This window comes from Hemitrygon akajei, chromosome 13 (assembly GCF_048418815.1).
Source record: "Hemitrygon akajei chromosome 13, sHemAka1.3, whole genome shotgun sequence".
Lineage (NCBI taxonomy): Eukaryota > Metazoa > Chordata > Chondrichthyes > Myliobatiformes > Dasyatidae > Hemitrygon > Hemitrygon akajei.
In genome coordinates, this window is record NC_133136.1 from 10,883,475 (window position 1) to 10,909,686 (window position 26,212).

Below are 26,212 nucleotides of genomic sequence, written 5' to 3' on the forward strand. Positions count from 1 at the left end.
TGATGACTGATTAAGCAAGGAAACATTGGCAGGGAAAAGCACAGCTTCTAAACTGCAATTCTGAGGTATATGCATTAACAAATTTTCAAGAGAAAAAATGCAATCTTTCAAGACTTTAATGCCCTCAAGTACTTTATGGTACATGAAGTACATTTGAAATGTTGATACTCAGGCTGACAAGTGAAAAAAAATCTAATTGCAAGTAAATTGCCATTTTACATGCATTGTTAAACATTAATACACGAACAATATTTCAAATAGTCTAATGGAAAACACTTCACCTTTAATTATTTTACTTCCTCTAATAATGTAGAGAAACAGCATAGTAACAGCTCAGCTCAATTAACCCCTAACACCCAATTACACCCATGTGACCAATTACTCCATTAACCTGCACATCTTTGGAATATGAGAGGAAACTGGAACACCCAGAGGAAAACTGCATGGTCACGGGGAAAATGTAGAAATTTCTCTGAGATAGTGGCAGATTTTAACTGCATTTGCCGAGGCCATAATAGCATTATGCTAATCGCTACACTACTGCATATGCAGCGCGGCACAGTAGCATAGCTGTTAGTATAACACTGTAACAGTGCCAGTAATCAGGGTTCAACTCCCACCGCTGTCTATAAGGAATTTATACACTCGCCCTATTACCTCGAGTTACCTCTGGGTACCCTGGTTTTCGCCACCGTTCCAAAGACATATAGGTTAGAGTTGGTAAGTTGTGGGCATTCTACATTGCCAGCAGAAGCATGGCAACACATGCGGATTGTTCCCCAAAACATCCTCACACTGTGTTGGTTGCTGATGTAAACGAAGCATTGCAATTTATGTTTTGATGTAAGAGACAAATAAATCTAATCTTTATTTAACAATCACCTCGTGTTCAAAGCCCTCCAGGGGCTTATCATTAACACGAGAAAATCTGCAGATGCTAGAAATCCAAAGCCACACACACACAAAATGCTGGAGGAACTCAGTAGGTCAGGCAACCCGGTCTGCTAAGTTCCCCCAGCATTTAGTGTGTGTTGCAAGGGTTTATCATTGACCTCTCCACAACTTCTACTGTCCGTTGCATCACCACAGGAACCAAAGTGACCCATAATTTAAACACGCAAACACAAGGAAATCTGCAGATGCTGGAAATTCAAGCAACACACACAGGCCAGGCAGCGTCTATAGGAAGAAGTACAGTCGACATTTCAGGCCGAGACCCTTCATCAGGTCTCACTCACATCCCGAAAGGGTCTTGGCCCGAAACGTCGACTGTACTTCTTCCTACAGATGCTGCCTGGCCTGCTGCATTCCACCAGCATTTTGTGTGTTGCCATAATTTAAACATTTGATTATACTCTCTGACAGAGCTTCCAGGTAAAATTTCTTTGACTCCATCTGCATCATCCTTAAAACTGATATTTAAAATTGCACCCCAACTATGGCAAAATCCCAGGTTATGAGACGAATTCTGCTAAAACAAAACAATCATCTGACAAACACTAACTTGTGGATTAACTGTTCAATAATTGAAAAATGCCTGGTACATCTTTGAATCTTAGTTGTAAGAATTTAATTTTATAATAATCATTTTGTTTTACATGTTCCACAGAGCAGCAGAATGTCAATTTCACTTCCATTGGGACAGGTTAAAGATATTAGATGTTTAGAACTACACAGGAGCCTTGTTTAAGGTGACTTTCGAGCGCTGAAGTTTTAGGACAGCACTGAACCTTCTGGTGCAGTCAGCATTCACAAAAGAAGGTAGATTGCTCTTCACAACATGGAAAGCATAGCCAAAAAAAAGTTTTTTTCTTGCTGTTACAAATCTTCATTAATTCTTGCTGTTAAAGTCCAACATACAAATGAAATGCAGTATTTTCCCTGTGCTTTAAATAACAGCTCTAAAACTTACTGTTGCAGTTTAGTGAATTTGAACACCCCGGCTCCCATGTACAGCAATTTGACAAAGGTCCTATCATCAGTGAGGCTGATTGCAGGTTAAATATTGGACAAGATGCTGGGCCTAATCCCCAAGCTCCTCTCTGTCTCTCCTGAGACAGAAGCAGACAGAGCTTCAATATCCACAGCACGCTTGACAACACAGTACTTTTGCCATACAAAACTGGAGAATTAGATATGATCAGGAGTATGCAGTGAAACTTAAATCCAGGTGGTCGGGGTGGGAGGCGAGGTCTGATTCCAGGCTTTGCCACTGAATTACAAGTGGACCAATGCAAATTATAATTAGACTCATTCAACCTAAGTGACAAAGTCACATGCTCTAATATATTTCTGAAGAAATCGCAAGGCAAAGAGGCACTTGACATTTTCATAAGATTGAAGGACAGAAGTTGTTTAAGGCTAGCCAGATCAAATTTGAACTAGACCTAGTGTAAAAAGTTAATAATCTGGTGAATTAAGCCAATATCCAAATCCTTCTTTAATTGTATCTGCTGTTGACTTTAAAGAAAAATCACAGTTGTCACTATTAGGTAAACATTATTTTAATTATTCAACACTGTTAGCATTGGAGTCAACAGACAGCAAATGCAATCACTTTATTATTTCATAAATTCAGAGGAACAGCTACCTGCTCACCCACCGGAATCCATGTGAAGATCTGAGAAGAATCACCACGCTTAGGCTGGCTAGTTACAGCAAGACTAAGTGCACAACTCTAACTTCCAGGTGCAATCCAATGAGACCTTCAGGTTGATTTTCCCATTTGCCAAAAATAATTAAACCAGTTTATTACATTCAAGAATAATCCACAAAATATTTGAACCGAATGATTTGCTTTCATATCTGGAAACAAGAGAACCAAATCGAGAGTCATGGTGTTGATGATATTGCAAAGATCCTGAAAGTACAATATTGGCTGAGCGTTGTCCTGTCGATGTATACCCTGTTTTGCCCTTCAATCAGTTAGTGGCTTTCTCCTTTCTTTCCAGCAATCTGTGAAATAATTTTTAAAAAGTGTGAAAAATGTAATCCAGGAATGTCAACATTTTAGCCAAGACTGTGCATTCAAGACAATTCACAAAGTGAAAAAGAACTCCCATGAATCATACTGGTCAAACTTAATGTTTACTCCTTACATAAATGTTCCAACTGAAGTTATAAAATATTTCTTTTTCCTGTTAAAAGCAAGAATGTAATGCTGAGGCTTTATAAGTAATTAGCAGACTACTCTTGGCAGTATTGTGAGCAGTTTTGAGCCTCTTATCTAAGAAAGGATATACTAGCATCGGAGAGGGTCCAGAGGAGAGGACATCACGGGAATAAAAGTGTTCATGTAGGAGGAGCGATTGATGACTCTGGGCCTGAGCCCACTGGAGTTTAGAAGAATAGGGTGGGGGGGGGGGGGGCAGTGGATTTAATTGAAATCTGTCGGATATTGAAAGGCCTAGAATGAGTGAATTTGGAGAGGATGCTTCCTATAATGGGAGTGGGAGTCTAGAACCAGAGGGCACAGTTCAGAATAGAAGGATATCCCTTTATAACAGAGCTGAAGAGGAAGTTCTTAGACACAGGTTGATGAACCTGTGGAATTCATTGCCACAAATGGCTGAGGTGGCCACGTCATTGGGCATATTAAGGCACAGGTTGATGGCATCAATGGTTATGGGGAGAAAGTAGGAGAATGCGGTCGAAAAGGATAATAAATCAGCCATGGAATGGCAGAGCACTCAATGGGCTGAATGGCCTCATTCTGTTCTGATGTCTGATGGTCTAAAATCTGCTAACCAGAACTCAGTCAGGAAATTCAGAACGCTAGCCAGCAACTAGTTAACCTTTTAGGATTTTTCACTCTCACTTTAGACATATATCAAGCCATCAATTTCAATCCACTAGTTCTTTTTTGAAATTATATTCTTTGAATTATACAGTATGAAATCAGGCCTTTCAGCCAACCTGTCCATACCAGTTAAGCTGCCTACCTATGCTAATCCCATCTGCCTGAGTTTGGCCCACATCTTTCTAAACTATCCTATCTATACACCTCTCCAAATATCTTTTAAATGTTCAACTTGTACTGTTCTCAACCACCTCCTCCGGTAGCTCATTCTCTCTTAGCTCCGGTCTCAAAGTCCAAAGTAAATTCAATTTTCTATGGGCATCCTCAATAATTCATGTTGATATGCTCAATGGTGGGGAGGGCTTTACCCGTGATGGACTGGGCCATATCCATTACTTTTTGTAGGATTTTCCATTCAAGGGAATTGGTGTTTCCATAGCAGGTTGTGATGCAGCCGGTCAATATACTCTCCACAATCCATCTATAGAAGTTTGTTAAAGTTTTAGATGTCATATTGAATCTTCACGAACTCCTAATGAAGTAGAGACACTGCTGTGAGTGCTGGGCTCAGGACTGGTCCTCCGAAAAAATATAACACCGAGGAATATAACGTTGTTGATATTCTTCACCTCTGATCCTCCTACGAGGACTGGCTCATGGATCTCTGGTTTCTTCCTCCTCCCAAGGTCAATAATCAGCTCCTTCATCTTGCTGACATCGAAAAAGAAGTTGTTATGGCACCACTCAGCCAGATTTTCAATTTCTCTCCAATACGCTAATTTGTCACCACCTTAGATTTGGCCTACAACAGTAGTGTCATCAGCAAACTTGAATGTGGCATTGGAGTTGTGATTAGCTCACAAGTGTAAAGTAAGTAGAGCAGGGGCTGAGCACACAGCCTTGTGGTGCACCTGTGATAGTGGTGATTGAGGAGATGTTGTTGCCAATCCAAACTAATTAGGGTCTGCAAGGGAGGAAATTGAGGATCTAATTGCACAAGGAGGTATCGAGGCCAAGGTCTTGAAGTTCATTAATTAGCTTTAAGGGGACGCTGGTATTGAATTCCGAGTTGTAGTCAATAAGGCTGTAGTTCCTAAGGTTGTCATAGCCAGGGTGGTGGTGGGGATAAGCTCCCGCTACCTATAAAGTGCTCCAAATGGCGTGCATAACATAAGATATGTTAAAGTGCCAGGGTTGATTGTATTTAAGTAAACTACTTAAGAACTTTTTAAAAGCTATTATTAATGCTTTTTGAGAGAGTGATTTAGATGCATATCATATTTTTACTGAGTTAAGTATTGTATGTAATTAGTTTTGCTACAACAAGTGTATGGGACATTGGAAAAAATGTTGAATTTCCCCATGGGGATGAATAAAGTATCTATCTATCTCTAACAGCCTCTGACAACAAAGTCCAACTCTTGGCCTTCATGTGTGGCTTAGCTTCTAGGCCCGGCAAAACTGTTTCTACTGAGAAGAGAAGGGGGGGGGGGGGGGGAAGGTGGACGACTGGTGCCTCAAAACCAGTTGCTTTGGGCAGGTAGGGCTTGTTAGCCTTGGACGACAGCCCGCCTAGGAGAAGGAGAACTGATTTTAAACCTCCATTGCCTTGCAACCATACCCACCCATGGGAAAGGCTTCGGGAGTAAACCCCGAGGAAGAAATCTGGAGATGGGGTCCCAAAGGCAGATTGATATCGTTTACATCTTCATTCTGGCAACTTCTGTGACGACACCAGTGTCAAGCTCTGTCGGCACTTGCCCTTCCCCTGGACTACATCAGTGACATGGAGAGGGGGAACCTGCTGCATGGGCAACAGACAGTTCTTCAAATCTTCCTGTCCAGGCTTTCATCCTGGAGAGGACACAGTCCAAAAGAGGCGCAAACCCATGATCCCCTTGGATCAATGGCTGCCTACTACTACTAGTCAATAAAGAGCATCCAATATCCAGGCATTCCTTCTTTTTTTTCTTTCTTTCTTTCTTCTTTTTTTTTCTATAGGGATGTTAGGGGGGAGGGGTTAAGGGGAGGGGGGATGGATAACATACATTTTCTTTTTCATACACTTTTATTCTGTAACTACTTGAAAACACAATAAAAAAAAGTTTTTTTAAAAAAGTTTTTTCTTCTGTTTTGAGGATATCTGCCGAGATTAAGAATTTTAGGTTATATATTGTATACGTTCTTTGATATTAAATGAAACCATTAAACCATTGGAAAAAATAAATAAATAAATAAAAAATAAAGAGCATCCTGATGTATGCATCTTTGCTGTCCTGATGTTCCAGGGTTGAGTGAAGAGCCAATGAGATGGCATCCGATGTGGACCTGTTGCTCCAGTAGGCAAATTGGAACAGATCCAAGTAGTTTTGCCTCCTTTAAATCTTTCCAGTCATCCTAAATCCATATCCTCTGGTTTTAGGCTCAACTTCTTACGGGAGTAAAGACCATCTACCCTACTCATATCTCTTACAGTTGTATAAAAATGTACAATATTATCCCTCAGCTGCCTCAACTCCAGGAATCTAATCTCTCCTTACAACTCAAGCCCTTCAGTCTAGCCAACATTGCTGTGGATCTTTTCAGAACTTCTTTTCCCCCCCATGGTGGCCAGAACTGTATGTAACCCCAACTGTGGCCTAACAAATAACTTGTGCACATCTGTAATATGACATACCATCTCCTGTACTTAATGGCTTGACTGATGAATGCAATCCCATCACCCTGACTATTTGTGTCGCGTCTTTCAGTGAATTATTATGTACATATACCACTGGCTTTCTGTGCCTAAGGGCCCTGTCCTTTTCCGTGAATGTCTTCTGTGCTCTCTCCAAAGACTCAATATCCTTCTTGCTGAAACAGAACAGAATCGTACACAGGCCCTTGACCCACAACGTTGGCCTGACCTTATAACCTACTCCATATTCAATCTAACACCTCCCTCTCACATAGACCACCATTCATGTGCCTATCTAAGAGTCTCTTAAATGTCCCTAATGTATCTGCCTCTACCACCCCACTTGCAGTGCATTCCAATCACTTGACCTTCTGTATAAAAATCTACCTCCGACATCCCCCCCAACCTTTCCTATCACCTTAAAATTATGCCTCTCGTATTAGCCAGTTGTACTCTGGGGGGAAAAAAGCATTGGCAGTTTACTTCTATCAATGTCTCTTTACCTTATGCTCCTCTATCAATTCACCTCTCAAAACAGAGCAATCACACAATATCCAAATGTGGCCTAAATGTGGTAATAATAAACTAATTAGCTGCTGAACTCTTTGACAATCTTCCACACTAACCACAATTCTGTCAATTTTTCCATTAACTGTAAATGTACCAATCATCCCACCTATTTTGTACATATCACAAGTAACAGGGGTTCTAGCGAAATACCAAAGGCCTGTCCTCAAGATGCAGTAACACCCCTCCATCACTGACTTTTATCATCAAGCCAATTCCGTACCTAACCTAACAAGATTTCATGGATTCCATGTGCCTTTACATTCTGGATTAGGGACCTGGCTGAAACCTGGTTTGAAACCAAGTCCATCTATACAACTTCTACTTCTATGTGCTCAGTCATATTCGTCACCTCCCCAGAAAACTAATCAAGTTTGTAAGACATGATCTTACCCACACAAAGTCATGTTAAGTATGCCTAATTTTTCTATGCTTTTCCAAATGCAAGTTGATGCTATTTCTGTCGTATTCTTCAGTGTTTTCCCTATCACTGATGCAAGGCTCACTGGACCATAATTTCCTTGTTAGTCTCCAAAACATACTTCATTTAAGAACTTACCCATCTCCGCTCACACCACACAAAGCAACCACACTGAACATTGACAGTATCTACTCTCTCCCTGGTCATGCTATTACTTTGGACTTGAATCACCTTTCTTCTTGCACTCTCTCCCTAGTTAGAGAATATAACAGCACAGGACAGGTCCTTTGGCCCATGATGTTATGCTGACCTTTCAACCTACTCTAAGATCAATCTAACCCTTCCCTCCTACATAGCCATCCATTTTTCTATCATCCATGTGCCTACCTAAGTTTCTTAAAATGCCCATAATGTATTTGCCTCTACCACCACGCCTAGCAGCACGTTCCACACACACACCACTCTGTGTAAAAAAAAACACCTACCTCTGACATCTCCCCTATATTTTCCTCTAATCACCTTAAAATTATGCACCCTCCTATTAGCCATTTCCTCCCTGGAGAAAAAGTCTTTGGCTATCCATTTAGTCTATGCCTCATATCATCTAGTAGTGGCATCTTGATATGCCTCTATCAAGTAAAAGGAAACAGCTTCACAACAGAATGGAGATGAAGAAGAAATTCTTTAGCCAGAGGGGGGAATCTGTAGAATTTGTTGCCACAGGCAGCTGTGGAAGCCAAGTCATTGAGTATATTTAAGGCAGAGTTTGATAACATTCTTGATTAGTCAGGGCATGAAGGGATACGGGGAGAAGGCAGGGGATTGGGGCTGAGAGGGAAATGGATCAGCAATGATGAAATGGCAGAGCAGACTCGATGGGCCAAATAGCCCAATTCTGCTCCTATATCCTATGGTCTTAAGCTACTTGCATGTTTTGTTTTAGACTTGAATCACCTTTGTTCTTGCACAACAATGGAATAAATGTTCTGTAGCCAGAAACAGAGAAATGGTCAGCCCTGAGTACTTCATCTAATTAGCAGGCAACCAGTAAATGAAGTCTGCTAAATCGATCAGCTATCAGTCGAGACATGAAAATTGAAGTTACTGGTGTAACTCACCCGCCTGAAGTCCAACATATTTGTGGTTTGCACAGGGGTTCCAATAAATGCAAGATAGTTAATTCTTGTGGTGTCCTCATCACCTTGGTTGGATTTGATAAAAAGCTGTAAATCAAAGGACAGCAGATTTAACAAAAGTACACAAACAGTTCACTGTCTATGCTGCCTAGTCACATATATATTGCTCTTCACTTTCTTGAATCTCTTCAAGCAGTTTCTGACCCATTTTGCACAATCCATACTCATGTTCAATCCCTGTAGAAAAACAGCACCCCCTCAGCTTGCAATGCAAGTTTGATAACTACAGCAGAAGTGGCTCAATGAAACAGAATCAGGTCTACTATCATTGGCCTATGTCATGAAATCTGTTATACAGCAGTACAATACAGAATAATAAAAAATAAATTACAGTAAGTATATATTTAATTTTAAAAACTTAATAAGTAGTGCAAAAAAAGAGAAAAAATTTAGTGAGGTAGTGTTTATGGGATCAATGCTCATCCAGAAATCTGATGGCAGAAAAGAAACTATTCCAGAATCATTGAGTATGTGCCTTCAGGCTCCTGTACCTCATCCCTGATGGTAGCAATCAGAGAGGAAACAGAGTCAAGGAAGAAAAAGCATTGACATGGTAATGTAAGGCTGCAATTTTTCTTTGAAGTTATCTTAATATAATTATTTCCAAAACTAGAAGAAATGATACTCTGTGATTGACATACGTTTCTAGAACACATACAGGCACTGAAGTGTTAGCAGTCACGAAGACTGTGGGTGTTTTTCTATCAGGTCCTTTTCCCCCTGACTATATCCATATCCCTCAATACTAACCTTAACCCACAAGTCTTTGAAATGTAGGAGTAGCCTGGAGCATCCAGAGGAATCCCGTACAGTCACAGGCAGAACATATAAACTCCTTGCGGACAGCAGAACTGAACTTGGTTTACTGGCAGTGTAATAACATTTTATTAACCAGTATGCTACATGCCATTATGCCAGACCTGAGCAAAAGCCTTCTGAAAATCTAAGTACTGTTTCTCTCTTATTTTTTTGCTAGTTAATGCGCAAACTAGCCAAAGAGGTTGGAGTAGTAAAACTCTTCAGAATGCAAATGACCAGAAACTGGTCGATTAAGCTGCTGCACAATAGCGGTATGGTTCACGCATTTAATGACCCACTCTCAACTTACTTTTTCCACAACTTGCTGGATTTGGTAATGCCTCCAAATACAGGAATCACAGAAGCACTCTTTAAACAATATAACTGCCAATCAAATTGTGTGCAAATGCAAATATTTAAGAGCAGTAATTTTCCTTCAGTGAACTATTGGTCAGATTTTAAAATAACTGATTCTATTTTTGTTTATAAGTTTTTGTTTCTCTCTCTCTTTCAGTGAATCTCTGGAATTCATTGCCACAAACAGCTGTGGAGGTCAAGTCATTGGGTGTACTTACAGTGGAGGTTGATTGCTTCTTGATTAGTCAGGGTGTCAAAGGTCATGGGGAGGAGAATGGGGTTGAGAGTAATAATGAATCAGCCATGATGGAATGGCAGAGCAAACTTGATGGGTTGAATGGCCCAATTCTGCTCTCATGGTCTCTCCATGCAACATTATTTGCATTAGGACAGCAAGATATGTACTGCTTAACAGTGCTGTGCTCTGCATGCAATTTGAAAAATATTTTATTTTATTGTAAATTTTGGTATAATTTTTTTTGCTGGCGGTTTGATGTTTATCTTTAGAAGCTTTTTGTATGACACACGGCTCCGGGGTTGAACACCTAATGGGTTCTTTCTTTTCCTCTCATTTTTTTCTTGCTTTAGTAGGTTTTTTTTTCTTCTCTTTTTTTGTGTCACCATATTTTTCAATCCTTAATACTGTTTTTTTTCCCCTCTTTTGAGACATTGTGTTACTTCGATGTACTCTTGTATTTTGGATAATAGTAAGATTTGAAAAGAAAGAATAATATTTTATTCTAGTCCTGACGAAGGGTCTCGGCCCGAAACGTCGACAGTGCTTCTCCTTATAGATGCTGCCTGACCTGCTGCATTCCACCAGCATTTTGTGTGTGCTGCATAATATTTTATTAATTTATTTACGGTAATCTTGTTTTATGTGTTGTGTAATATTTGTTTTGTGGGTGCAGCGTGGTCTGGAGGAACATCATTTCGTTTGGCTGTAGCATGTAGAGTCAGATGACAATAAACTTGAACTTGATTTCTGTGTCCAATTTGAATCTAGTTCAACCCTCTAACTCCTTCAATGTTATTCAGTTAAGGACACAGTTTACCCAGACACTGAAGTAGGCCCCCAATTACTGCTGCCCTTATCACAGAGCTTTCAGTTCTATTTCCTGTTCAGCTGGAGTGCATTTGGCAGAAAATGTGAAATGACACAACCCAGCAAGATCAGGTCTACATATTGCGATGTTCTTCATTATACACTTTCTGGCATCATTTTCATCGCTGAACAAACATTAATTCTGCTCTTTAAAGAAAACTATTTTTTACTTAATAGTCAGTTTAGCATAGTACAGGCTCTTTGGCCCACAAGACGTCATTAGTAGTGTTTAGCTTAATATTCGGAAAGGTAAGTGTGACCACATATTCAATGGACATTTCTAACTTACTGTTACACTATTAATATTCTGAAATTTGACGTAACGCAGTGGGACAACTCCATCTTCTTTAACATCATCTGGCGTTAACTCCAGAGTTTGAGTTGGTTCACTTCTTTCCGCATCATCAAAATCAAATGAACGTGGCAGATTGGTGAATATTTTTACAAACTTGGGTCCACGGCCTGTGAGTTCAAAAATATTAAATGCTTTTGTTATGAATTACTTGACTAGCTCTTGGCATTGATCAAGACTTCTCTTAATGGTTTACAAATGGTACAAGTGCTATATTGATGCAAAACTAGGTACAAGTAATTAATCATCATTATGTGCCATGTCATATTGACGTGGGCAATCATAGTCTATCCATGATTATGATTGCTCTTGGCAAATTCTTACAGAAGTGGTTTACCATTGCTTTCTCTGGGCAGCATCTTTACAAGACGGGTGACCCCAGCCATTATCAATACTCTTTAGTGACTGTTTACCTGGCATCAGTGATTGCATAACCAGCTTGTGACATGCATCAGCTGCTCATATGACCATCCATTACCTGCTCTCATGGCTTCATGGGACCCTGATTGGGGGGGGGGGCTAAACAGGTTCTACATCTTGCCCAAAGGTGAACTGCAGGTTAGCGGAGGGAAGGAGCGTTTTACACCTCCTTTGAAAGAGACACATCTCCATCCTGCCATCCTCAAGTAGTCAATAGAAAGTCTAAAAAATTCATAACCATTTCACTATTTTCCCTTTTGGGAAGCACCGTTACACAAGTATAACAAACACCAATGATTATTATAAAAATAACTCTCAAAATACATTAGCAACTAAGAAAGCATTTAGCTTAGTTAAATGAAGTGAATGAAATTGGATGGACATTGACATTACTTACTTTTGGAGCATGAAGACATCACAAAGAGTCTACAGTGATCAAAACAGTATGTTGGTGTAAAGAGGAAATCAAAACACAGCAAGGCTCAAGAAAGATCAGGGGAGAAGGGGAGAGGTAACATTGTTGAGGTAAGTTTGAGAAGACCATAAGACAGTTTCAGAATTAGGCCATTCTGCCCATCAAGACTGTTCCAAGATTAAGCATGTTTAATCATGCTTATGTACATACTCATCACAGCAAAGACAAATAAATTACAGCAACACAGAACATTATATATACAAAAAGAAAACAATCCAAATATTATGACTCACCGTTCTCAGGAGCCTGAAGCCTCATTGAATAAAGTTTGACTGGCTGGTTAAATGCTATTGTCACAAGAAGCTATTTCAAAAAGAAAAGTAGTTTAATTGTCTGAGATTGCAACATGGAAACATATTCAGTCCAATTTATCCATCGCTTCAATGCTTACCCATTGAAGCCTCCTCACAATTCATTCCACCTTTTAGCAATCCCCTCCCAGCTTTCTCATGTCTCCATAAAGGCATCTATCCCATTTACTTCAAATACTTTGCAAGGCAGATTACTACATTTCATTTCAGGCTGTACAATGAAGTTTTTTTCTAAGATTATCAATTGTTTTAAACAATACACCATAGAGAGCATTCTATCTAGATGCACAATGATTCAATATGGCAGCAAGAAACCGCAGAGAGTTGTGAGCAAGTTTCCCCTCTATGGACTCTGTTTACATTTGTCACTGTCTCGCTAAAGCAGCAAAATCAAAGACCCTGGTCACTGCAAACATTCTCTCTTCTCCACTTTCCATCAGACAGAAGATACAAATGCCTGAAAGCACATACCACCTGGCTCAAGAACAGCATCTATCTTGCTGTTAAAAAGCTACTCAACAGTCCAAGTATAATGAATTGGGCACTTGACTTCACAATCTACCTCATCTTGGCCTTGCACTTGACTTTATTGTCTATCTGAACTTCACTCTCTGTAACTAAGGAACACACACAAAATGCTGGAAGAACTCAGCAGCCCAGGCAGCATCTATGGAAAAAAGTACAGTCGACATTTTGGACTGAAACTCTTTTACAGACTGGAGAAAAAAAACTGAGGAGTAGATTTAAAAAGTGGGGAGAGGGGAGAGAGAAACACAAGGTGATAGGTGAAACCTGGAGGGGGAGGGATGAAGTAAATAGCTGGGAAGCTGAAAGCTGTTGCCAATGTTAACTAATGGATTTGGAGATGACAACTTTAATCAGCACATTAGGTAAGTGAACTCTATCCTCAGAACATCTGCTCCTCCTCTTAGACCACAGTGATCTATTCTTTTTCTATTTTCTCAAAATGACACTGTGCAAAATCAGAATTAGGTTTATAAACACTGACACTTCTGAAATTTGTTGTTTTTGTGGCAGTGGTACAGTGCAAGGCAAAACAATTACTAAAGTTACAATAAAAAATAAATAGTGCAAAAGAGAAATTAACAAGGTAGTGTTCACGTAAAATTCAAAGTGGAAAACAACTAATATGGTCATTTTTGCTAAGTCTGTAAAGTGTCATTTTCTTAAGTATCACAACATTATTAACAATTCTTACATTTTCAGTTCAACTATGACATCAGCCTGATTTCCAAGGTTCAAATTCAACTGGATTTACCATATACTCTCTACTGTATTCCAAATGTTGACTGCTGAGGAAACACTAACCATTTCTTCAGCCTTACCATGGCATTCAGAGTTACCCTACAAGATTTTAAACACAAATTCTGCATTGCTAGAAATCCAGAGAAACACCCACAAAATGCTGAAGGAACACAGATCAGGCAACATCCCCAATGGGGAATAAACAGTCAATGTTTTGGGGCAGCACTCTTCAACTGCTTATTCCTCTCCATAGATGCCACCTGACCTGCTGAATTCCTCCAGCATTTTGTGTGTTACTCCAGTAAGATTTAATTTCACAAGTGCAGAATGGGTGATTATTTTGCAGAACACCCTATGAACATAATCACAAGCTTCTGGTTGTCTGTGACTTCGCTATTTCACAGTGCTACATTTCCACTCTTTGTTCCACAAGAATGGCATCCCTTCTTTCAACCTGATAAATTACACCCATTAACCCTTGAAACTGAACTCAATACTTTCAGGTAACCAGATTTGCCTTTTCTAAAAAACAACACATCTGGCCAGCTCTGATTAAAAATTATGAGTCTGAAGCATTAGCTCTATGGATGCCACATGACCTTTCTTAAAAAATGTTTAGTTGACCTTACAACTGCAAAATCTCCATCCTGGTGAAAAGGGTTGATATTCTACACTCTTGCTGCTGGATCTATATGAAATGCTTCGAAGCAGTGCATTCAAGCATTCAGCTTTCATCATTTGGAAACTGAAATCTATTGGTACAATACAATATTGTGCAAAAGTCTTAGGCAGATATACGAGGGGTGATTGATAAGTTTGTGGCCTAAGGTAGAAGGAGTCAATTTCAGAAAACCTATCACATTTATTTTTCAACATAGTCCCCTCCTACATTTACACACTTAGTCTAGCAGTCATGGAACATATGGATCTTGGAGCTCCAGAAAGTGTCCACAGCATGGGTCATTGATAAGTTTGTGGCCTAAGGTAGAAGGAGATGAGTTATACAGCTCCCGTTACATGCACATGCATTTCAACTCTGAGTGATTATGCAGAAAGTTTGAAGTTAATAACTCATCTCCTTCTACCTTAGGCCACAAACTTATCAATCACCCCTGCTGTGGACACTTTCAGGAGGTCCAAGATCCATATGCTGCACGACCACTGGACTAAGTGTGTAAACGTAGGAGGGGACTACGTTGAAACATAAATGTACTAGGTTTTCTAAAATTGACTCCTTCTACCTTAGGCCACAAACTTATCAATCACCCCTCATTTATAGCTGAAGTGCCTAAGACTTTTGCATAGCACTCACCATATTTGTCGATGTGGAGCAGACAACGAAATTTTAAATTTGGCAGGAGCAAAGGATGTTTAGAATGGTGAGGGTAGAGTACTGCGAGAGGGATGTGGGACAAGTGGCAGAGAAAAGAGTGCCAGGAGCAGGGGATGGAGTGGGTGCAAGTACACCCAGCCCTGAGATACCCAGCAAGATCACTTGATTCCAAACAATTAGTTTATTGGACATCTCTCTGATGCTTCCAGCTCTCTCCCCACTTTCTTCCCCTTTTCCCAACCATGATTCCCCTCTCCCTACCCCCTTCTCACTCTCAGTCCACAACAGAGACACATATCAGCATCAGGTTTATCATCACTCACATATGTCATGAAATTTCTTTTAGGAACAGCAGTACAACAGTAGTACAGTGCAATACACAAAACTATTACAATACTGTGCAATACAGTATTGGCGCGTAGCCAAGTGGTTAAGGCTTTGGGCTAGCGACCTGAAGGTCATTAATTCGAACCTCAGCCGAGGCAGCATGTGTGTCCTTGAGCAAGGCACTTAACCACAAACTGCTCCTGCACGTTTATAGCCCAGTGGCGGCGTTGGTGCAGCTTGGACAAGACAAGACAACACTACTGCTTAGGCACCCAAACTATATACATCTAAGCTATCTGAAGTGGTGTAATTCTGCAAATGTAGTATGAACAAAGAACTAGTGAAAGCAGCATCCAGCATCACTGTGTTAATATCCACCACCACTTGCATCATAGTTCTTGTAGTCATTACGATGGTTAAAAGGGACTGGGCAAGCTCATTTCACATTACTTCAGCTGGGTTAAATGTTAATTGCCTGGGAATTACACACACTCATCAACTCTTCCTTAAAAAGAAGAATTTTCATCAATTACAATGATTATTGTAATGATTACAATGATCACAGCTTCCTTGATTGCAAAACAAATTTGACCCATCCACTAATATGCAAGAAACATTTCCAAAAAGATTTTTTTTTAAAGTTATTAGCAGGGCCCTTTTATTTGATGGTTTTTCCAAGCAGTATTTAATTACCTGTGACAGATGGGTCAACGGTGCATCTGGCTTTAACTTGAGGACAGTGTTCAATGTACATTTTCCCCTAAAAATTACTATCTTTGGGCTCAGTTCAATTGTCAGCATAGCCCCTGCCCTGCTGTTACCCCTTTTAATCTGATACAAACTGGTCAATTTTAATACCACATACCTCCCATGCAAACAAGAACAAAGCACTGCCTTTGCTGAAAAAGTGCATGAAAATACTTGGCTTTTGGTCACCTTCTTTTCTGGGATGTATTCTCTATGCTTACTGTACTGTCAGATACACTGGTTGAGATTTAAGTTCAGGATTACCAATGTTGAACTCCCAAAATGACATTTCCCAACAAAATTTCATCCAGCATTTTTCAGAAAAGTGTCAACTTTATAAACTTTACAGTCAACCTGACTGAACTTGGATGCCGTTTTTTAAATACATCAATATGCAGTGAAAACAATTAATCTTTTACTGAATGGAGAAGATATTTCTCCATGGAGTTTTGCAAGGGTGCAACACTCAATCTGGAGTATACAAAACCATGAATTAAAATATTTTACCAGAAAATACAAACACTTATTGAAAATATTAAAATCCATACTTGTTCATCACAATCAGATTCCAAATAAGTTGTGTCTTTCTGTAGACAATTATCAAATCCATATTCATCACTTTCATTTAGACATTCACAGCCAGCCTTATTTATAAATGGCATCAGATCCATCTGAAAAACAAGATATTAAGAAATTAGATTAATTTCACTGAGTAAATACCTCCAGTTTATATTGAGTAATCATAGATTACAAGGTCAAATGTATGCAGGAAAAGCAAGGGTAGTGCAAAGGAAGATCAGGAGTGGGTTTCCCCAGGGTGCTGCAGTTTCCTCATCCAGTCCAAAGATGTATCGGTTAGTAAGCTAATTGGTCATTGTAAACTGCCCCGTGATTAGGCAAGGGTTAAATCGGGGTTGTTGGGCAGTGCAGCTCGAAGTGCTGGAAGGACCTAATCCAAGCAGCACCTTAATAAATAAATAATATATTCACTCCAGGCACTGGGATCGAGGCATGATGAAGAATCCAAAAAAGAAAAACCTTAGCAAATTTTAACTAAACACTTAAACTTTGTATGGTATTCAATTACTGCCACCAAACATTTATAGCACATTTGAAAATTCTGACGCTACTCAAATTCTAACTATTTAAGCTTGCAGCTTGAAAAAAAATCAGTAAGGACTATTATCACTTTGTTTTAAATGCTTATCCACCCTTTACCAACTGAGCACTTCCAAGATATTCACCACTGGCTCTAATGCACAGGTGCTGCATTTTCACACTACTAAATTTATTAATTTATTTTATATACACTTAATGATTTTCACACTGCTTATTTATTTATATTTACTATAATTTGTAGTTTTTATTACTATGCATTTCAGTGCACTGCTGGCACAAAACAACAAATTTCACGACACATACCGGTCAGATTAAACTTGATTCTGTATAAGCAGAACAGTCTGGCTCCAATGCATAGGTTAGCAGAACAATCTAAAATCCTTCCCATACACATTTATCTAACCATGCCTTGGGATAATTAACTATAAGACTAACAGTTCATTAATTAACTTCATTATTTTAAAACAGATTAAGAAGAATTCTAAGTTACTAAGCAGCTTTTGGCTAACTGCAAATAATGAAAACTGGATATCTAAAAGAAATGCACTTAATTAATACTGGGTTATTTTCCAAGGCATTCAAGTACATCCTGACCAAAAAAAAGTGGATGAAAGCCTTGATTTTGTGATTGTACTCTCACACTTGAGTCTCACTCCATAAATTTAAGCACACGCAGTATATTCATGGAATGATGTAGTGCAGAAGGAAACCTGTGATCTACTATGCCAGTTGCAGATATCAACAGGAATGCGACTGCAGTGCCTATAGCTTGGATGATACCAAACTCTGAGAGACACCAATGATATACTTCTCTCAAAATGTTCCTGAATTCAGATGAAAACATCATTAGATAAGATGCAAGTAAGGCTGGACTCTATCACAAATCATACACAAAAAGAAACCATTCCTCACAGAGTCAAACAATTAGTTCCAGTTCTCTGCTTTTCCCCACACATTTCTTCATGCAAGTTACTGCTAAATGTTCTCTTTTTCCATGTACTCATAATTCTAACAATTCATTATAAGAGGTTCCCAATTCACTGTTTTTGTTAATTATTTTAATTGACAGCTGGTTAATGGAAGCAGTTTTTCTTTCTCCATGCTTATGATCTGGAGCATCTCTATTAAATCTTTCCTTTCCCCTTCACTAGTCAAAATAATAATCCTGACTTCTTTAATTTCTCCACATAATTTAATCCTCCAATCCCAAGTATGCTTTGGTGACCTTCCACAACAGTCTTTTCAAAACCCAGACATGTTAACTTAGTTCTTCAACTCAAAATTAGACAGCCTAATTAATAACCCGTGATTCAAAGGCTAATCGTAACACCCATGCCATTATACACATAGCTATTAATGGGGTACACAGCAATTTAAAAATACTTATTATTTTGACACTGATGCGAGCATTAAATCTTAAAGCATCTTGCTTCCTGTACCGCACTGAGAACTTCAGCAGGAAAATATACTGAAGCATTTACTTCATGACTCTAAAGATAGTTGCTATGCACTTATCCATGCCACAAATTTAGTGGACTCAAATTGAAATTATGGTCCTTTGACACCAAAGTATTGTCACATGTCTTCTAGTTTCTACATCTCAACTTGCACTGTACTTGATTTCATCAGCGCAGCTGTAAAGTCTCAGGTACGAGATAGCGTGCCACGGTAGTATGGCGGTTAGCATGATGCTATGTAGTTTGGAACATCAGGGTTTAAGAGTTCAATTCCAACATCATTTGGAATGGGTGGATTTTCTCCAAGTGCTTTGGTTTCCTCCCACAGTCCAAAGACACATCGTTTAGTAGGTTAATTGGTCATTGTCAATCATCTTGTAATTCAGCTGAGGTTAAGTCAAGGGCTGCGTGGCTCAAAGGGCCAGAAGGGCCTATTCTGCACAGTATCTCAATAAATAAATAAAAAGATTGAGAGGGTATAACTAGAGTTTTGTGATTTTCAAAGTTTCTTATTTTAGACTCAACAGCAAAAAATTCATCTTCCACTTTCAAAGGCAACACTTCGTTATAAAAGATAGAAATCAATCTCTGCTACAGAACTGTACGGTTTCCAACACATGCTTCAGTTTACTCTCATATCCCAAAGATGAGTTCCCCATAACGTGGGGTGGGAAGGAGTAGAAACAACACTTTAAAACATTCTGGGATGATATGAAACCACAAAAGGCATTATACAAGTGCAAATCTACATTTACGTAATCCTTAAAAGATTGTTTCACAGGATATTACATACATATCCTCTTGGAATGTCCAAATCTTCAATTCCAGGATCATTTTCTAGATGCTGCTTAATTTTTTCTTCTAATCCATTAGCGTCTGCTCCATGAAGCTGGTCGATTTTCACTTTATTTCGGAAGAACAAAAAAGATGGTGTTGCTGTGATGTTATTGGCTGTTGCGGTTTGCTGAAAGGAAGTTACAAGGCCAGTTAATAACATGCATAGCACAAAATTCCAGACTCAATTTAAATCAAAACTAAAATGCAGACTACTAGATAAAGATTCTGTTTGATGGTGAAAAGTATATGCATCGGTGGCATTGAAGAGAGAACAGAACTGTTAGCTGAAGTAGTAATTGAATTATAAAATTTTTAGTGGGATTACAGACTCTGCAAGTGGGTTACCAACCCCTGCAATACATACAAAAAAATATTTTTTTCCCCCACTGCCTTTTCCAACTTTCTATTCAATAACATACACACCTTCTTCTGGCATATTTAAAATCATTTATAATTATCATATCATAATCTTACACTATAGAAATTATTTCCTTACTGCACTTTACTGTTTCTTTTATATCTTCACCTCAAAACCTATCATTTCACCTCTGATCACAAATAGCACTTTGGTATCTACTGATAGTTAGAACCTTAGAAAAGTCTGCATTTGCATTCTCACCTCAAAACCTATGATTGTACCTCTGATAACAAATAAAACTTCTGTATCCACAGTTACTTAGTTAGAACCTTGGAGAAGTCTGGGTTTATTGTCCATACCCAATCAAACTCAAAATGTAGTAGTCATTGTGGTGAGAGTGCTCTAACCGCATTGCTAACCATGACCCAATAATAAAAGAACAGTGATTAACTTTCCAAGTAAAGCTGAAGAGCAACTAAGAATGCAACTTGGAAATGGTGATATCTCTATGTGTCTTTACTATTTGTTCTTCTAAACTGCAGAAGCTACAAGATACTATTGAAGAAGTTTTGATGGGCAACTGCAGTGTAATACATTTTATAGATGACACACAGCTGCAGCTCACCAGCTGTAGGAGTGAACATTTTAGCTGATGGATAGGGTACCAAGCAAGACATTGCTTTTCTTGGAATGGTGTTAAACTTAACTGTTACTGGAATCGTACTCACAACTCACACTTGACTTGTGCTCTGCAAATGATGGAAAGGCACTGCAGAGATGAGTCAAGTAAGAGACTTGAAGTATACAATCCAATTGAAAGCCATGATTAAATTGTACCTGCTTGAATATTTGTCCTTCTATGACATTTGTCAACATTCCTTTGAAAAAGGAATCACAGCAATTTATCAGAGCAACTCAGTTCCTCCAGCATTTTGTACATGTTGCTCTGGATTTCCAGCACTGTTAGAATCTCATGTTTATGATTTTCAGTAATTTATCAGTTGTGATATGTACAGGATCCAAGAATTAATGAGCTTATTTAGCACTTTCAATACCACTGCAGTCATTGGGAAGAAAGCTTGTCTTAAATAACTACTAATTGTAACAGTCCATTCTAATTTAGAATTAAATTATGAAGTTTGCTCTGGGCTTTTTATTTTCTTAAAAAGCTGACATGATTTCATTGATAATAGTAATTTCATTTATACTTTATTGCAACGTCTGAAATTTTAAGTTTCACTTTCAAATTCTATAAATACACTGAAAGGCAAAAATGAAAGCATTAACAAAAGCGATTCTGCAGGTGCTGGACTATGGGAGAAAGGGAAGGAGGAAGGGGACCGGGGCAGGTGAGGAGAAGAAAAAGGAGAAAAGGAGGCTAGAGTGGGGAATAGAATAAGAGGGAAGAGGGAGGGGGGGGGGAAGGGGGAAATTCACATTCCAGGACACCAAGAATGAGAGATTGGAAGACCCACAGGTCAGAAAGATTAGAATTCAAGTACAAAGCACCTGAATTACTCAGTTCCTGAAATAACCAATGGCATTTTAATCCACTCACCTGACACTGATGCACATCAACTTCCAGGAAAACAGCATGTGGGTATTTGGAACTCAATGCATTGAAAGCTGGAGCAATTCGCACACAAGGTCCACACCTTCAATAAAATAAAACCAGAATGTGATTATTGCCAGGCCATTGTTAGATAAGCACATTTTGAATCAGTGACTCACAACCGCTCACTGGAATGTGATATGACACATTGTCATTAAAGAACCATTTTACTAATTTATGCCTGGACATCTATCTATGAGGAAAATAATGCAGAAATATATTGCAGGTGGAATGGTAGCATTGCAGTTATCGCAATCGCTTTACAGCAACAGCGATCACTGATTAGGGTTTGATTCCCACTGTTGTCTGTAAGGAGTGTGTACATTCTCCCCGCGAATGTATGATCATTCATAGCTTTACTTCTCACACACAGTCATGGGGGAGAATGTTCCTTGGAAGTGCTCTGGTTTCCTCCCACCTTTCAAAGATTTTCATATACGGTTCAGGAATTGCAGGCATGCTACATTAGTGTTGTAAGGATGATGACGTTTGTGGGCTGCCCCAGCACAAACCTTGGACTGTTTTGATCATTAATGCAAAACAACGCACTCCACTGTACTTTTCCAATGTATAAAATATACATATGATAAATAAAGCAAATCTAATCAATATTCACATCCCTCTTAATCTTTCCTTATCTAATTTGTACTCACACTTATTGGCTCCTCTCTCAAAAGTTACTTACATAAACAAAAAAATGATTTTCAAGATCATCCAATACACACTCTAACACATTCACTTCCTTGACCATCAGTTCTCAGAATGTATTCTAAATATGGATTCTATTTGTTCGGTTGTTATGAGCCATGACATAGAATCTATTACATCAGATTAAATAAACTTTGATACACTGACACCGGTGGAAAAAGTTTTCTTTCCACATACGTGTAACAAGTCACATTATTACACCAAATTCATTTTACTAATGGAAACCTGACCACGCTATACATATATTCATATAAAATGCATAAAATATCAGGTAGATTACTTAAAACACAAGAAAGTCTGCAAATGCCAGAAATACAAAACAACACACACAAGATGCTGGAGGAACTCAGCAGGCCAGGCAGCATCCATGGAAGTGAATTAACAGCCAACATTTCAGGCTAGAAAGGAAAGGGAAAGACGCCAGAATAAAATGGTAGGGGACGGGAAGGAGATTAGCTGGAAGGTGATAGGTGAAGCCAAGTGGCTGGGAAAAGTAAAGGGCTGGAGAAGGAATCTGATAGGAGAGTGGACCATAGGAGAAAGGGAAGGAGGAGGAGACCTAGGTGGAAGCAAAAGGCAGGTGAGAAGAGGTAAAAGGTCAGAATAGGGAAATGGGGGGGGTGGGGGGAAATAATATTTTTTTTAGCTGGAAGGAGACATCGATATTCGTGCCATCAGGTTGGAGGCTACACGATGGGATACAAGGTGCTGCTCCTCCACCCCGAGGGTGGCCTCATCTTGGCACAACTTTGTCTACTTTCACACTTCACTTGAAAACATTATCAACTCCATTTCTCTTCCCTTGTCTTGATATTAAACCTCTGTCTACATTAAAACGGGTATTGGGGCGAATCTCCTCCTACTGGGCATGCGCAGGGCACATCTACAGAAAACAAGCGACATGTTTGGTGTCGAATCTCGCCATGAAAGACTTGGATCGCGTTTGTCCAGTTACAGACCGGAAAAACTTAAAAGGAAATTGCCAATCGATGGACCGCTGTTGGCTTTCACTCAGGAGGACTTAAAACTAAAAAAAAAAACAAATACTGGAACATATGGAGGCAACTGACAGGGAGCTCACAGACAGTATTGGAAACATTTCCTACAGCCATAGTTCCAGCACGTCATGACAGCATTTTTAAAAAGCTTCGGTTACCCGTTACACACTACACCGGCCAATCGGTGTTTTCATATTTAAACACACTGGAGAGCATTTTAGAAAAGTTCAATTTTCGGGGGGAGGAAAACACCATTTCAGTATGGACGGAGGGTCAAAACAAAGTGAAAAAGCTTCGGTTACAGATTTATCTGGTCTAGTGTGGACGTAGCCTAAGCCAATTGACCAAGCATTAGACAAATATCAGAATAGATAATAAAGGTTTCAGTCATTCATTAAAAGGAGTAAAAAGATGAGAGAAGGAAAAAGCCTATTCAGCTGAAGGTACAAGTGTTGACAGTAGAGCTGTAATTAATTCCCGCATGGAGTTCTGCAGACGAGAACAAGACGTCCAGATGGTATGTTGCCTCCCAGATGCCAGGGTCCAGGATATCTCCAATCAAGTCCTCATCATTAAGTGGGAGGGTAAGCAACCAAAGGTCATGGTCCATATAGGTACCAATGACACAGGCAGGAAGAGGGATGAGGTTCCATAAAGTGACTTGAACGTGTTAGCTGCTAAGTTAAAGGACAAGACCTTCAGGTTTGTGATCTTATGATCTCAAGGATGCTACCTATGCCACATGAAAGTGAGGCATGAAAAAGGAAGATTATACAGTTTAACAAGTGCCCAAGGAGTTGGTGTAGGAGGGAGTGCTTCAGATTTTTGGATCATTGGGCTCTCTTCCAGGGAAAGTAGGACCTGAACAGAAGAGACTGAGGGGATTGCAAGGAACAGACAAAGTCAAGAATCAAACAGTTGAGCATGGTGGGACTAATATTCTGAGTTGCATACATTCAATGCAAGAAGTATTGCAGGAAAGAGCATGTAAACCTCTAACGTGGACAATGAGCTTGTTCAAATCTAGACTTTTCAATCTGTATAAAAAAAGCCCAGGGCATGAATCAACGCATAGAATTATGATATTGTAGCCATTAGAGATGTGGTTGCAGGAGGGGCAGGATCAGAATAAGTTTTATTATCACCGCTAACAGCAGCAGTGCATTGTAATGCATAATATAGAAGAAAAAATAATAATAAATAAATGAGTAAATTAATTGCAGTATATGTATATTGAATAGATTTAAAAAACATGCAAAAACAAAAAATAATATACATTTTGAAAGTGAGGTAGTGTTCACAGGTTCAATGTCCATTTTGGAATCGGTGGCAGAGGGGAAGAAGCTGTTCCTGAATCGCTGAGTGTGTGCCTTCAGGTTTCTGTATCTCCTACTTGATGGTAACAGTGAGAAAAGGGCATGCCCTGGCTGCTGGAGGTCCTCAATAATAGACACTGCCTTTCTGAGACACCACTCCCTGAAGATGTCCTGGTACTTTGTAGGCTAGTACCCAAGATGGAGCTGACTAGATTTACATGCTTTACAAGCTTCTTTCAGTCCTGTGCAGTAACACCCCCCCCCACCCCCCATATCAGACAGTGATGCAGCCTGTCAGAATGCTCTCCCTGGTACATCCATAGAAGTTTTTGAGTGTATTTATTGACATACCAAATCTCTTCAAACTCCTAATAGAAGTATAGTCACTGTCTTGCCTTTTTTTTATAACTGCATCAATATGTTGGGGCCAGGTTAGGTCCTCAGAGATCTTGACACCCAGGAACTTGAAACTGCTCACTCTCTCCACTTCTGATCCCTCTATGAGGATTGGGATGTGCTCCTTTGTCTTACCCTTCATAAAGTCCACAATCAGCTCTTTCGTCTTATTGACTGTGAGTGCTAGCTTTTTGCTGCAACACCACTCCTCCAGTTGGTTTATCTCACTCCTGTACACCCTTTCATCTCCATTTGAGATTCTACCAACAATGGCTGTATCATCAGCAAATTTATAGAAGGTACTTAAGCTATGTCTAGCCACACAGTCAAGGGTATAGAGAGAGTAGAGTAGTGGGCTAAGCAAACACCCAAGGTGCACCAGTGTCGATCATCAGTGGGGAAAGGATATTATCACCAATCTACACAGATTGTGGCCTTCCAGATAGGAAGTCAAGGATCCAATTGCAGAGGGAGATACAGAGGCCCAGGTTCTGTAACTTATCAATCAGGATTGTGGGAATTATGGTGTTAAGTGCTGAGGTATAATCAACGAACAGCATCCTGACACAGGTGTTTGTATTGTCCAGGCGGTTCCAGAGTTCCATTGCTTTAGACGCAATAGAGAGGGAGGGATTAAAGTGGTTACTAGTCAGGGGAAAAAGTCACGGCAGTGCTCAGTCAGGACAGATTTGAGAACTCGTCTAGTGAGGCTTTATAGACGAAACTGAGGAATAAGAAAGGTACAACTACATTAATTAGGCTATTTTACATACCATCCAACAGTCCAAGGGATTTACAGGAACAAATTTGGAGAGAGATCGCAGACTGTTGCAAGAAACATGTTGTGATGGTAGGTGATAGTTGACTGGCAAAGGTGTTCTTGGTTAAGTGAGAGGCCTTCAAAAGTAAAATTTTGAGAGTACAAAGCTTTTATGTGCCTGTCAGAATAAAAGGAAAGGGTAACAGATTTATAGAACCTTGGTTTTCAAGAGCTATTGAAGCCTTGGTTAAGGAAAAAAAGGAGTTGCATAGCAGGAAGGAACAAATGAGGTACTTAAAGAGTATAAGAAATGCAAGAGAACACCGAAGGAAGAAATCAGAATCAAAAGAAAGCATGAAGTTACTCTAGCAGACAAAGTGAAGGAGAATTTCAAGGTCTTCTCCCGATATGTTAAGAAAGGAAGGATTGCAACGGACAATATTGGTTCCTGGAAGATCAGAATGGTAATCTACGCATGGAGCCAAAGGAGATGGGGAGAT

General features: G+C 39.4%; 1 protein-coding gene across 1 annotated transcript in view; it reads right to left on the reverse strand.

Annotated features, from left to right (window-relative positions):
- Positions 1 to 2,488: 2,488 nt before the first annotated feature.
- Positions 2,489 to 26,212, reverse strand: part of txnl1 (thioredoxin-like 1) — a 30,533-nt gene continuing 6,809 nt past the window's right edge. Inside the window, exons 2-8 of the mRNA XM_073064128.1 lie at positions 21,481 to 21,577; positions 19,521 to 19,691; positions 16,700 to 16,822; positions 12,401 to 12,470; positions 11,210 to 11,382; positions 8,583 to 8,687; positions 2,489 to 2,955 (exon numbers count right to left, since the gene is read on the reverse strand). Coding sequence (XP_072920229.1) covers positions 2,926 to 2,955; positions 8,583 to 8,687; positions 11,210 to 11,382; positions 12,401 to 12,470; positions 16,700 to 16,822; positions 19,521 to 19,691; positions 21,481 to 21,577 — 769 coding nt within the window. The 3' untranslated portion in view covers positions 2,489 to 2,925. The remainder of the gene's footprint in view (positions 2,956 to 8,582; positions 8,688 to 11,209; positions 11,383 to 12,400; positions 12,471 to 16,699; positions 16,823 to 19,520; positions 19,692 to 21,480; positions 21,578 to 26,212) is intronic.